General features: G+C 36.2%; 1 protein-coding gene across 4 annotated transcripts in view; it reads right to left on the bottom strand.

The window, feature by feature from the left end:
* LOC144435205 (myosin-7-like) overlaps positions 1 to 15,205 on the bottom strand; it is a 55,104-nt gene that overhangs the window by 13,058 nt on the left and 26,841 nt on the right. For all 4 annotated transcript variants that reach the window (XM_078123785.1, XM_078123784.1, XM_078123782.1 and 1 more), the window contains exons 16-27: positions 13,413 to 13,618; positions 12,774 to 12,894; positions 12,199 to 12,335; positions 11,882 to 11,963; positions 11,334 to 11,507; positions 10,725 to 10,805; positions 9,950 to 10,078; positions 8,009 to 8,131; positions 7,500 to 7,586; positions 6,727 to 6,872; positions 6,138 to 6,228; positions 333 to 389 (exon numbers count right to left, since the gene is read on the bottom strand). In XM_078123785.1, coding sequence (XP_077979911.1) covers positions 333 to 389; positions 6,138 to 6,228; positions 6,727 to 6,872; positions 7,500 to 7,586; positions 8,009 to 8,131; positions 9,950 to 10,078; positions 10,725 to 10,805; positions 11,334 to 11,507; positions 11,882 to 11,963; positions 12,199 to 12,335; positions 12,774 to 12,894; positions 13,413 to 13,618 — 1,434 coding nt within the window. The remainder of the gene's footprint in view (positions 1 to 332; positions 390 to 6,137; positions 6,229 to 6,726; positions 6,873 to 7,499; positions 7,587 to 8,008; positions 8,132 to 9,949; positions 10,079 to 10,724; positions 10,806 to 11,333; positions 11,508 to 11,881; positions 11,964 to 12,198; positions 12,336 to 12,773; positions 12,895 to 13,412; positions 13,619 to 15,205) is intronic.

Below are 15,205 nucleotides of genomic sequence, written 5' to 3'. Positions count from 1 at the left end.
TAAATCTCACATTTAAATGTCTGAGTACAACAGAGGTCAACTCACTCTGGAATTTATGCTGTCTTTAAAAGACCTATAATGACATGTTGCGGTATTTTGTTGTCGTTTTATGACCTTTCCACTCGATGTACACCGACGGTGGATATGGATGGATGGACATGAACTCCTGACTAACGAACAGACATTGCACAGATTGTAATTTGACACTAAAGAATGTATTCTATGTTTCTTAAACATTGTCTCACAACATTGTGATTCTGCCATTGCAGATAACTTCTGCCATAAAAGGAGACAAAATCACTCTACAGAAGTTATTAATATTTTGCACTTACCTTAGCACGAGCCTGTCTTTCTGCTTCTAATTCTTCTTCCAGTTCTTCAATGCGGGCCTGTCGATAAACAGAAGCACTCGCATGAAAAGACAGGCTCAGGTGGAAATAATTGTTAACAATGGTTGTATTGTCTGCACAATACTTGCTTACGGTACCCCAATGAAAATATATGTTCCAAGGATGACATGACTACTGCTCACACAATCGACACTACATTCCGATCCATAACTTTATAACTGCCTTAGAAAGGAACCTTTTGATAAATGTGGCGAAACACTCTGGGGAGCTTTTGTCAATACAGTACTGTGCATTACAGTAAAGACTTGTTGACGATACCACTGTACTGGGCCATTGCTATCTGACTAGCAGTGCAGTACTGCTCATAAACAAAACATTGCAAAGTCCATGTAATTATATTGATTACTTTGACCATTGAAGCAATACAAATACTTCACTTATCACTAATGAGCCAAAGCTGCTACTTAACTGTTTACAATCTTGAGCACAGACATAACAGACAAAGCTGAGAAATGAAGCAGACTTCCAATGAACCTTATACTTTAAAGCAACAATATTATGGTTGTACAAGCAGTTGATAAAAATAAGCTCCCTACTTCAAATAGATGTCTCAGACCAACAGCACTGTCACCCATTTCATAACTCTGTCGGAGAATCTTCCTTGACTTCTTGCTCAAGTTTTGAAATGATCCCCTCTCGGTCATTTTGGATTCATAGGAAGAACTCTTTGATACAGTATGGGAATGGGATGTTGATGGAATTCCCGTTCCACTAGCACTGTAGCTGTATTCTACTAATGAAGTCATCGACATCTTGGCAGATATCCCCAATAGCAATCCTTTAACACAGAACAGGAACAGACAAGGGCTGAGCAGCAGGGGTAGTAGTAGTTGAGTAGAGTTGTACCGGTTAACAGCTTACAAGTAATTCCCTGAGACAAGCTGAATCTTCAAAAATCTCCCAATCTGTAGGCATGCCCTGAAGAGCCTGAATGCCAACTGTGTGCTACCAACACGGTTACTTACTACTGCCTCTGAATGCAAATCATTTGACATACAAGTACTGGTCAACTATGACAGTGTAGCCTTGCAGCCAATGAGAGACCTATAGAGATAAGCAGCCCTGATGTATCACATGGTCAGATGGCTGGCATGGAATGCTGCCATAAATGGAAGTGGCATGCATAGCTCAGCTGAAATTCCACTTTCTCTAATAGGGCAAGCAGGACTTTCACCGAGCTCATCATATATGATAATATGTAACACAAGAAGACCTGATGCTCAGTGCAAAGAGATGGGATTTCATGCACTAAAATTAGTTCACTTAAATTCCATCCCATGCTCAGACACAGAATAGTCCACATTCAGAACATCACATATGTCTGAGTGTACAGATCGACTTGCCAAATGAAGTCAAGGAATGTCCAGTGTCTTCATTAAATCTCACATTTACTGACTCTTTCTATAGGTCAGATTTAGACTACATTGCTGTAATAACATCCATATTCTCACCAAAGTTGTTCATGTACTCGATAATCCATGCATAGTTTCACAATTAACGTCACAAGATGACCATGTTAAAACACTTGTAAGGATCTTTATCATTCAACTCATGTCTGGCAATGTTGCTATGGCAACTAGTCAACAAATTGTTGCCATGCAACATATCTTTCCACTCCATTTAATTGGATGAGCTGACACAGCCATTTCTCTCACTGAACAAAAAATTCCCAAGAGGTCACTAGACTCAGAAATCTGACAAACAGCTTTCAACGGTTGATAATTTTTTCTTCTTCTTTTTTAAAATAACAATACCAGAAACAATAACAGCAGGAAGCACTTTCATTAACCCAAGAAAAATAGATAGCTTCAACATCCTATCAAGTGACATGACATTTGAGTTCAAGGAAATTACCTCCGGTAATCTTCAATGCCATTGGTCACAGGTTGCATTCTCTCTGCCCAATTACATTAGAAGAGGACAACTTTATGCAACAGTGGAATTTCAAAAATGCCAAAACTGCTTCAAACTATCGAAACCGTGATACTTTCAACCCACATGATGACATTCAATAAAATAAATGTATGCATAGTAAAGATTTTTCCATCCTGAGTAAACTCTTTGAATAAACAAGAAAACTATCCTCTGTAGGCAGCCTGCTGTGCCTACTTCAAATCTCAACAGAAAATAATATAATCTCTTCACAATATAAACTGTCTGGAAGATTTGGATAAATTTTAAACATTTGATTGAAATTTTTTAGTGAAATCTTCTGAAATTTGTACTGCTGTCCAAGTTGAAATGAATTTCAAAATAGACTAGGATGGACTATTTTCTCACACTGCAGCACTAGTGGTTCTAGGCCTGAAAAACTTTGAATAAATTTTGAGCAATTGATTTGATTGACATTTTTTGGTAAAAAGGCAAAAAGATTTCTTCTGATGCCTCATCTAAAATGAATTTCAAAATAGAATTGAAGGAAATAGTTTTGTCTTTAGGTAAACACTTTTAATGAGACAGAAGACAGCTGCAGACAACTGGGTAAACAGTTTGAAGTTGTCTATGGGGATACTCCCATGAAGAAATCTCCACCCTATCTATTACTAGTCCATAACTCACACAAGCGATTACCAAACCATTCCATAACTCACAACAACTGTAGTAACACTGTCTACAGCTGCTAAGGTTTGAGGGCACTGGGCAGGTGATAAGAATAACTCCTACTCGAGAATGTTTTTGTAATGGAAATGAAAACAAGTTGTTAAAGACTGCACAAAAAAAGTAACGATTCATTGGTATAGCATATCTGGGAGTTTCAGGAAGTCTTTCAGATTATGGTTAAAACACTGGCGGCCATCATACATCTTTTCACCCTAACTGACACAGCGTTGGTATATGCAACAACATCGGAAAAGACTAGAAAGTTCAATGATGGAATCATAGAAAAGAACGACTATACTCACGTTAATGAGAATCTGCGCCGAAACAGACATCGTGTCAGTGACAGAGTAACAAATAGACTGACAGACGAGAACACAGACACACGCTGGTAGCCAAACTCTATGTTTAGTGGGATTTATATTGCCAACGGTATGTCATTTCCTATGATAACTTATTCATGCCCATGTATGCAAAACTGCTAGTAAATGTATCCAGCTGACCCAGCCTCCCCACTAGGCTATACGAGGGTTCTATTGCATATTTCTACACATGGTTGTAATCTAAGATTTAAATTCATAATAAACTCAAAAGGTGGAACCGCCTAATGATCGAAAGATTACCATGTCCCAGCTGTCATTTTGATCTGCAGGTAAACACAGCATAGCCAATCACAGTAACCTATCACTACATCTTATCCCCTTTTTTGAATATTGAAGGCATCGTATTTCAAGTAATGAAAATAAATTGTTGCCACACTGTCATCAACGAGCCAATAAAAAGCCCCTAGTCTATTGTAAATATCACTTATCAGTGTGGGTTTCTATAGCAACTGCATTCTTCACCTCACTAGTTCACATGTTAATGCCTGTCAGGGTCACAAAGATCAGTCACCTAGGTAGCCTTGCCACATACCTATGCTAAAGGTTACATTTTGTATAATGAATCATCCACATTTGGATGTCAAATCACATTAATGTGTGTGCATTTTTGGGGCACACTATTTCTCATCACTCAGGTATTTGCTGCCTTGTTATGACCTAACAACTTGATGCTTATTTTGGTTGTTGGTTTTTGTCTTTGTCTGTCTGCTTTACTTAAAACCAATCACATACTTCTCATTCCTTTGCAACTACCCTTGATATAAAGTTTGTTTGCTGAACTTTGCCCCCACTTCTATATTCCCACAAACAAGCAGGTAAGCCATGGTAAATTTTTGAGGAGCAGACAGCCATGTTTGCTTGCTTGGTCAGTTTGAAAAATGTTGAAACTATAATAAAATTGGTAAAAACTGAAATAATTTTCATTTAACACTTTGACATCTCCTTTTTCACAAGGATTTTTTTTCTAGAATTCCAGATCAAAATAACTTTGATATATGCAAAAAAGTTTTTTTAAGAGCAAGAATTTTGTCAAGATAATTTTGAAAATGTACAGATTAGACAGCACAGCATGATTGAGAAATTTGAAGACATCATTAAAGTTGATGACTAATATGTGTGTGGTTTGTAATAACCTCTTATGACAGTTATTCAATACATAAATGGTTATTGAATTTTGGAAATTTCGTCTGGGAATGTAATATGAACTCTAGATATCATTTCCAATCAGTCAAACAATACTCCTTAAATTTTGGCAGACATTGAATGAAAAATCTGATGTATTTTGTATTCAGTTCCATCACGTCTGACAAAGAGTCTAAGAGACTGGTCCTGCTGTGCCATGGGACTGAATCAACTGATGCAGAGTGCAAAAATAGACTCTTTAAAATGAATGACGTAGTCTCTGGAGATGATAATAGTACAGGAAAAACAGCTGTGCAAGATTTGATTTTTATAAACACATTCCACACTAAAGCACTCATCCCCATCACAACATTAAAGGCTGAACCAAGCAGTAGCCATGTCATCATTATGGTGGTGTAATCTACACAGACTTCTATTCTAGAGGTGCAGGTCACCTTCCATAAAACACCACATACTTCACTGACAGCTCCTTTCAACAACTTTACCATATGCATCACTTGAAAATGGTGTATTTTGGAAGTGGGCGGAACTAAACTCAGGTTATCAGACATCATATTTTATTGTGCTTGGCCAATCAAGTGGGAGAATAACACCTGATGATCTGTTGTTTCAATTGTGGCTCATTCTATTTCCATGTGCAAATCAAATTTAGAGATGACCAAACTTGACCAAAAGTGATGGTACTAGTACCAGGTACCTGAGTAAGTACTATACAGCCTGTGTCTGTCCAAGATTAGCATAGCCCTGTTACACACTATGGTAGGATGAATTGCATTCATGAATTCTTTGCCATGAATCACAATTCCATTCTACCAAAGTCACGTCTATGTCATCACACTCAGTACTGATTTACAGACTCACATACCATACAGACAGATACATTTTTTTTTATAGCAGAGCTGGCATCCACAATTACACTTTTTTTTTCAATTTGACCAAGATATCTGACAAAGTTGATTCAAAGATGATGCAATCTGAACTAGACTAAACACAGATTTTCAACTTGTTTCCCCAACACACACGTGTAACACAGGGACAGACAGACAGACAGACAGACAGACAGACAGACAGACAGACAGACAGACAGACAGACAGACAGACAGACACACACACACACACACACACATACACAATCTAAGGCTGTTAAGCCAATCAACATTTGACATCAAGTACAAGACTTCGGAGCATATGTCTGATGCAATGTATTTGCTATCTCCAAATATGAAAACATTCACAATTTGAGCAACTTAAGTTGAGTTCAAATGTTATTTAAATCACTATGCATGTTTTCTCTCAAATTCCACCCATTGCTCCAAGGCACATGTGGTAAAATAATCTCTCCATGCCACCGTAAATTTGAAAATATTTGTGACATGTCTGACATAGGTAGAATTATGTTCATGGTAAAGTTTCTCAATTTGATCAATTTTGTACCACATTTGAAATCAATTTATGCCATGGGATAATTTGAATACATTCTTTCTTTTTTTCTTCAGAGAAGTTGAGGTATGCCAAAAACAGTCAAAAGAAAATGGAATTTTGTGTTCACAATTTTGGCAGTGGAAAGTCATATAGAATTCTGTCCATAATAATGAAGACTTACCTGTAATTCCTTGATCTTCTTCTGTAATTGACTCACCAGGCTCTGTTCATCTTCCAAGCGGCTGTTTAAGGAACTTAGTTCACCATCCTTCCTGTAAACCACAAGAGATGACAAATAATGCTTAGTCTTTGTGTTCTGATTGGTCAAAATCTGGTAGACGTAATGAACTTTTATTCAAACTATGTAAAGTTGTATTCAGTTTGACAACCTGTCTCACATGGGTAACACACAGTCAATTTGACTCCTGGCACTGTGTGCTTATCAAAACCTTAATATAAAGCATGTTTCTGATTGGCCCAGAGACTCAAGGAGAACTTTGGAAAAACAGTGCCCTCTAGTGATACTTTATAGAGAGGGTGTCAAAGTTCAATTGCTCTCTCCCTTTTCAGTCAACAGCATCAGCATCAGCATCAGCAACAAGTTTTGGACTAACAGATAGTTTTCTGCATTGCTCTCACATAACAGACATGAAAACAGGTACAAAGCGAGATTAAGTGTACCAGGGGGACAGAATTTGCTACATAAAGGTAGTTTCTTTTATGAGGTATTCCTAGTATTTATAACTTCAGTGTAATCTTATACTACTTACTTCTTGACTAGATCTTCAAGACCACGTTTAGCAATCTCTGTTTCTTCTAGAGCTTCTTGGGACATCTTCAAATCCCCTTCAAGTTTGCGTTTGTTCTTCTCAAGATCAGCACGTGCCTTCTTCTCACGCTCCAACATATCTTCAGTCTATAAGATAAAGTGGTCTGTTTGTGAGCAAAGATGCATCCAAAAATTTCACATCTGCTTTTCCCTCCAAAATATGACAAAAAGATATTCCACAACTCATAGATTGGTTTTTGAAATATATTTTGCCAGCAATGATGCAACAGGTCAAACCATGAGAATGGTACAAAAACTTGGTCATTCACTATGTATGATCTATACACCAAATAGGTGGCACCTAGCCTGAAAGATTAGCTGTTGTTTCCGCATATGTAGTATGCTCCAACCCATGTGATAGTGAGTGGTTACATAAATGGACCAACGACTGAATTTTTTAGACTAGGTGGCACCCAAATGGATACAAAGTATTGTCACAGTTGAAGACAGAGTGGTTTTCACTACATATAGGTACCGTACATCAGCTGACATGAAATGTATTACATGTAACTGAGTTGAATACATACATTTTTTTTTTATCACAAATAACATCTTTGGAATTACACAAAATGAAGGAAGCTGTAATATCTGGGCTATTACATACAGAGATAAATTGATCAAATTGTAGTCTCTGTTCATGCTTGAAATATTGCACCCCATATCATTCCAAAATATCAGCTAATTTGAACTTTGAACTTTGTACTCAATACTGACCTCATCTAAGGTGCTCTCCAACTTGGCCTTGACTTTGTTCAAGTGGTTGACTTTGTCTTCTTCAGCTTGTAGGGCATCCTGTGTTCTCTGTTGGTAGAAAAATCAAACCAAAGTTCAATTTTCTGGTGAATGAGCTTTATTGATTTGGATTGTTTCAGTTAATCAAACACTACAGATTTGAATGGATGTGACCACACTTACACTTGGTGTCTTTTCTACAACAAATTATACAAAAAATATCTGTTTTTGTATATCGACAAAAGGATACACTTTTAATAAGTCATATTTAGTCAAATTTTGCCTAGTAAAACATAAATATAGTATCAGAAACCTAATTTCTTTCTAAAAATTTAGTCAAAATAGGCATATTTTGGAGGTTGCAGTCTAAACATTATATCTGTAGAAGTGACTTTGGAAGCTGTTCATTCTAGTATTCCATCTTGTTGACAGACAGCATACACTATTATTTAGTAAATACATCTGAAAGGATGAATTGTAATACAACTTACGGAGTGTTCTTCTTCTAGGGCTTTCTTCTCTTTGCTAAGTTTGGCATGGGCTTCCTCCTGCTTGGCAAGGCTCTCTGATATCTGTTTGATTTGTTCTTCCTTCTGTTTCTTCTCATCCTCGACCTGTTGACAGGGATGGGTTTTGGTTGACTATCCACACTCATTCATACACAGAGCAGACACTTTCCCACACATACACTCACCCATACACACACACACACACACACACACACACACACACACACACACACACACACACACACACACACACCCACACACACACACATACACACACACTGCTGTACATACACATACATATAGATATGCAGATACTGATAAATGGATAGTGTAGCACGCAGACAGACAAAAATATATACATAGACAGACAGACAGACAACATACATACACCCATACTCAAAACACCAGTATCTGAATATCTACACATCAGTTGCCATACTGCCTACAATTGCTAAAGAAGATTTCACTGTTTTCTGAAAACCGTGAAACAAATCTCTTATCAGTTTGTTAATATCTGCTCTTCTTCTGTGCATGCCAGACATACTTACAACTGAAAATGTAACAGGCAACCACATACAAGTCAGTCAGCATGTAAAATGCAACTGCACACACACCTATCAGTATGGCAATGAACTATATACTACATCAGTAAATCAATGTTGTTAGACTAGACTTGCAAGGAAGGCAGTCCACTCTTTGATTTCATCAGTCTCACAGAAAACTAGCTTTTAAATCATAACAAGTCTCAGCTTCACATTAATTACACTATCAGACTATTTCACTTTCAGAATACAATGGTGTACAGTGATTATTGCTCCTTGAACCTTCAAGTTTCTGGACTAAACATATCCCTGGAGGCCAGGAAATATCACATAACAGAATATCAGTATAAATTGTAACTTTTAATATTATATTCCTAATATTTCCATTCCGTGGAAAAAATTATTGCAATGAACAAAAACATTCATGTCCATGAACATGATAATTTGAATTTATACTTATTTATGGTAAATTCACTTTATCAACTATTTATGGAACAGTTGCATCTTTGCAAGTTGTAATTTAAGTTTTATCACTTGATAAAGTCCTCTAAATAAATAGTTTTGAAATTAATGTCATTCTTGATAGTTCTGGCCTTGAACTTGTTATCTAGTTCAAGTACAGCAAGTCAATGTACACAGCGCATGTATAGAATCTGATAGTATAATCAACAACATGCTGCTAGTCTCATTATGTTAATCGGATTATCAAAACAAAACAAAAAGTTGTCCTTGGAAAAGTGCTGACTGTTGCACTACAATAATAACTACTTCCAGTTTAGCTGCATCCCAACATACATGGCTTCAAGTCATGGAGTGTGAAAATGTAAGAGAAAGCATGCATAGAAAATAAAAGTTGATATTACACAAGTTGTAAAAAGTATGCAAATCATGCAGATTAGTATGCACAGTATAGATTATGCAAATTAGGTCATGATTATGCAATTATTTACATAAGCTTACAGAAACACCTTTACATGAACATACTATAAAGGCGAAGAATAGACTGAGAAAAGATAGATATAGTGACACAGATTGGAAAATAGAAAATTAACTTATTGAGACTATAGAAGAGCATGAAAATTTACCACAAGGACTAAAGAAGTGCAAGAAATTACGGTGGTGGTATAGAGTGTATAATATTCTGAATATGTATTGTGATGTCTATGCAAAGTATGTTTATGCAAATTACTTGCATGTAAATGATGTATATGCAAATGATGTATATGCAAATGAAAGTGTGTATATGATGGACATAGTGTAAGAAATGAGGTTGAGATTGAGTGCTTGGATCTTGTGGTGGTAGTGGTGATAGAAGTTGCGAGTGAAGTGTATGTGATGTTGGTTGGGTTGTTTCTATTCTGGGCAATTATTGCTGTAGTACCTTAGTCAGAGTAATTTCCAAGTCCTCAATGTCGTGTCTCAGCTCTTGAGATTCCTGTTCCAGTTTCTGTTTAGCACTGCTAACATCAGCATTAGCATCCTCCTCATCATCCAGACGGTCCTTCAATTCCTGGAGTAAACAAAGCAAACAACAAAAGTTGCATGTCAAATCTCATCTTACAAGGTCTCTTTGAGCATTCAACTATCCAATGTCTGAGTAAACAAACAAACAAACAAACAAACAAACAACATGTTGAAGTCAGAGAAGACTGTATGAAACAGGAATGTGGACATATCAAAGAAACATGTGATATCTCATTCGCATAATGTGGACTAATATCGCTTGATAACCTGGAATAATGGCATTCATATCTGGCTGGTTCTTTTATTTCTGAGTTTCTTATATATTCAAGAAATCAGATCAAAATATACAAAAAATGATGCCCTTTCTGGGCAAATCGGAAACAATCACACCACCATTAATGGTACATATGATGGTAACATCACAAGCATGCATCTGGGTTTTGAGCTGAAATTTAAAGGAATTTCAAAGAGAAAAAAGATAGCTCTTAACACCCCTCTGACTTTAAGTGTCATTTCTGTCACATCAGACTATCAAAAGTATGACACTGAATTCAAAGCATCACACTTACTTTTTTTTTTATCAGTTTCACTTATTTTTGAAGTGACTGTGGGATGCATTACTTTTTTTTAGGTACCATGAGAAACCTACTAAATGTGAAAATCAAACTAATCTAAGTACAATGGAGAATTACCTTCAACTGGGCTTCCAAGTCATTCTTGAAACTTTCAAGTTTAGTACACCTGTCATCCAAGTCAGCTGCATTTTCTTGTTCCTGTAAAATCACAACACAAGTGGACAAATTATCACAACATCTTTCATTGACAGACTGAAAAAAGGCACACTAGAAAGCATCTTTATATTGTTATGGTGTAATATACCTAAGCAGCCAATTTTCCTGAAAATCCAAAATATTAAAATCCATCAAAACATTGCTATTTGAAATTTGATCCTGACACTTTTAAAATAATAAAAGACGTCCAAGAATCCACCATCTTAATTTATACTGAGAATGAGTTAAAGTTTTCTTAATTAAGAATTTAATTTCAGAGGCATATACTATGTTAAGAAAACAATTTATTTGAACTAAGAGATAACTTTCTGTCAACATTCAGAGATTATCTTACTTCTACCTTCTAGCTAATTCAGGTAACTATACATACTTTGTACTATTTTACAAAGTTGTATAATTTACTAGATTCATAATATTCTGTTAAACTGCTACATGTTAACTTCAAAGTAGTCATCCTGTACACCTAAAAAAAGTACAACTTGTTGATATTACGAATGTAGTCCAACTTACAGCTGCCAGCTCGGTGAAGAGTTTATTCTTCTCTTCTGTCAATGAAGCATTCTGTGATTCCAATGTTTTACGTTCCTTCTCAGCAGACTCAGCCTTGTCCTTGAACTTCTTCAATTCTTCATCTTTGATCTTCATCTCATCTTCAGCACGGGCAACGTTCAACAGAGGCTTGACCTGTGTACATACACATCAAATCTTTCCATCAGTCACATATTCAAATTAAGGTCAGAGGGTAAAGTTCCACAGAGGGTTTACCTGTACACATGTTAATCTAATTACTAATGGCATATCCACAATCAAATTGGGATCACAGGCAACAAATATCTTCACTTCTTGATTTTTTACCTCTAAATATCTAAATATATTGTTTCTTATATCATCAAATAGAAATACATTTTTTTTCCTTTTTGAAAGTCAGCATTTACTGAATATTACTTACAGTGAAGTACACAGTCTGAGTAGTACAGAACTTACAGAAGTATGAGGAGAAAACTTTGGCAAAGAAATGAAAGGATTGGGAAAGTAAACCTTGGCAAGTAAAAACCTACCTTGGTGTATAGTCTCCACCATTGCCAGTTACGTAAAATCAAGTATTTACGTACATTACGTTGGATAACAGCAATACCAATTCTGTACAGAAAAACAATTTTAAAAAAAAGTATAGAAGTATTAATTTTGTCATATTGCTAAGCATTCTTAAAGAATTTCCTGTAACTATGATTCTATATGATGACAAAATGAACTGCATCTTATTTATCAATGACAGAGTAACAAAACTTTCTAATGTATCTACAACAAATAGAGAGAGAAAATTTGATTTGTACAAGTGTTCAAACATTGTTAAAGAAAATAGAAATAGTCATACCTCTGTTCCAACATTTTCTTGTAAACTTTACGCATCAAGAATCCTCTGCAGTGGCCCTGCAACATACCGATAATCTTGGAAAGACGCTCATCTCTCATGTCTTCTAGGGTACCCAACACACCAGCTTTGAAGAAAATCTGTAAACAGAATGTCACTTCAAATTAATAACCAACACCATGATCGTATGCAACTTAAAGGAGCTTTTTCTTAAACTGATCCAAAACTTATACAGATACAGCAGTTTCATACTCTGACAAGATGCAATAGTAAAATAATAGATTTATCATTTTCTAAAACTCATGATAACTAAGGACATAGCTGAATGATTGACATATAATATGTATGGAATTGTTTATTCTTTGCATAGCTGAAACATCCACATCCAGAAATCAATCAGAATCATTATCACAGTATGAAGGCTTCTTTACCATACACTTGTTGCAATCTAATGTTATCACTACATAAAGTTGTGTAATTGTATGATCCTTAAACTCCTGTGGCGTTTGGTCACTTGGATGTGAATTTGGATAGGCATGATGGCAAACAACAGTACAAGTACAGTCATTGTTACGTACCTTGGTGTGGCCCAAACGGAACTCAGCTGGTTCCAATTGGATCTCATCAAGCAACAGCTCTGCAGCTTTACGATTGTCTAAGAAGCCCTGAGGTACAGCACTGGGTGCCAAGATCTGGTATCTAAAATATGGGTTATATGTAAAGTTGTGTCATTGTTTGCCAAACAAGATTATAATATAACATGAGAGAAGTATGCCAATAGAAGGAGCAGTATAGTTTAAAAAGTATTACAAGAAAAAATTGAAACTACAAGTCACGATTTTATGCAAACACAAAAGTATCTACAATCAGAGACTAGCTCCAACTGTAGTAATTGTTGAAACTGTTTTGTTGGATATTATTGACTAACTCATTGTACTCTACAGTATTCAATCTTATGTGGGTAAATCATTTGGTGTGGCTGTATGCACAGCATGGTACTACAAATCCAAACCAATTTATTTTTGGGTCCGCACAAAAAATTGTTGGCCAAAATACTTTCAAACTGTTGCTGTACTACTCCTGGATAGAATTGGGCCCTACTGAACATGTACAATGTCTAATTATTTGTATTATTACAATTTTCAGTGAATATATCGTTGGTTGTCTGATCGAAAAAAACACTATTCCAGTTACAGCTAGTGCAGCTTCAAACAAACCTTTGCTTGAAGTCAGCAAACAACATCCTGTTGGGGAATCCTTTACGGCAAATACGGATTCCTTCAAGCACACCATTGCAAGCCAGTTGGTGAAGTACAAGGCGAGCGTCAATCACGCCTGCCTTCTTTTGTTCATTGGGAATAATGCAACGGACAAAGTGAGGCTGGGTGGAGTTCAAGTTTGCCATCAGTTTGTTCAATTGTTCCTGTGAGGTTGAACCAGATAAAAGTTAACTACGAATGAGCTAATGGTTATGATATTGCGAGGTAATAACAAAGATCACATACATACATTGCATGTATAGGCTGCAACTTTGTATTCATATTGGCAGGCTTTTGCAGGGATGTTATGAATTTTCACATCATGATTTTATGGGTTGGCTATTTTGTTGTGGTTCAGGCACCACTTGCAGCAGTGTGCTTGCATTTCTTTATGAAAACGTGTAAATATCTCTACCCCAATATAACCATATTCTGATCATGTCACAAAATGAACAGCAAGGTGCATTTTACAAACACAGCTGTTATCTATGAAACGAAACAAATGCTATCCAATTTTTAGACTTTGTAGTTCTTCAAGAAAACAATCCTGATTGGTAATTTTGTGATGATCAAATATGGTACGGGTAGTAAAGTATATTTTGTGATAAAGCAGCATATACATAACAGAATTATCATACTAAGTAAACGTCAAGATGATATGGGTATTTCCTATCAGCAGAATCAAAGTGCTTAGACAGATTTCACTTAAACCAATTTATCATCAAACCACATCATGCATGCAGGTCTTCCACTGCCCACATATTTCATGCATATTACATGCTAGACTAGTGATACACACGTCAACTAGATGAGGGCTTCTACCAACTAGATATATAGACTGCTGTTAAACTAAAGCTAATTACAGCTTTAAAGGAATAGTGAGTGCCGAGTGCAGTAGTTGACACTTAAAAAGTGATAGCAAATCTATAATGAACCAATGTCATTGATGGACCATACGATAGGCTGGTGTACAGTCAGTGTACAATACTAAATATGGCTGGCAAATCTAACACCTCATATTGGATGGAAACTGAGTAAGACATAAGCCATAGATACACATGCACTCCCAACCTTTTACAGGCAGCAATCTATCATCCCCTACAGTAGAGGAGCAAGTCTTTCTTCCCTTAATAGCTTATACCATACCAAAATAGACTTGTTGAAGATAACATGCTATTGTAGCAGTACCAGAAGCTCATGCAACATCGAAGAACTATCAGAAAACTTGAGATACCGATGGAATAGTGGGTAGAGAGATAAAGAGTAAAACAACAATAGAGGTATGGATTTGCCAGGTTCTAAGTCTTTTCATACCAGCCTATCCACTGGACAGCAATCACATTGTGTTCATTGTGAAATACCCATATCACATTGACTCTTGATAGTAAATGAGAAGCGACAGCAGCAGAGACTTAAAGTCTATGAATATGTTCAAAGCTTTGGGTATGGTAGTTGCGTCATGAAGACCCTTTTTAATTTGACTTTTACGATAATGGATATAGTGAGAGAAAGTAGAAATTACTAGGATAATGAAGATATATATATATATGAAGATAAGATGAAAGTGAAAGTTAACTTTTGATGAAGATGAACGTTATATTTTGAAGGAAGTGATCCGTCATGTTTGGACTTGGAAATAGAAGCCGATGGGATCTTCATGGTTGGATGAAGTGGAGTGACTGGAAAATGTGTACATAGGGTGTTATCAAACAAAGGTATGACAGACAATGTGGACATGCAATTGTATTTGA

This window comes from Glandiceps talaboti, chromosome 5 (assembly GCF_964340395.1).
Source record: "Glandiceps talaboti chromosome 5, keGlaTala1.1, whole genome shotgun sequence".
Taxonomy (NCBI): Eukaryota; Metazoa; Hemichordata; class Enteropneusta; family Spengelidae; genus Glandiceps; species Glandiceps talaboti.
The sequence above is the reverse complement of the archived record's forward strand: the minus strand, read 5'-3'. Positions and strand labels throughout refer to the sequence as shown.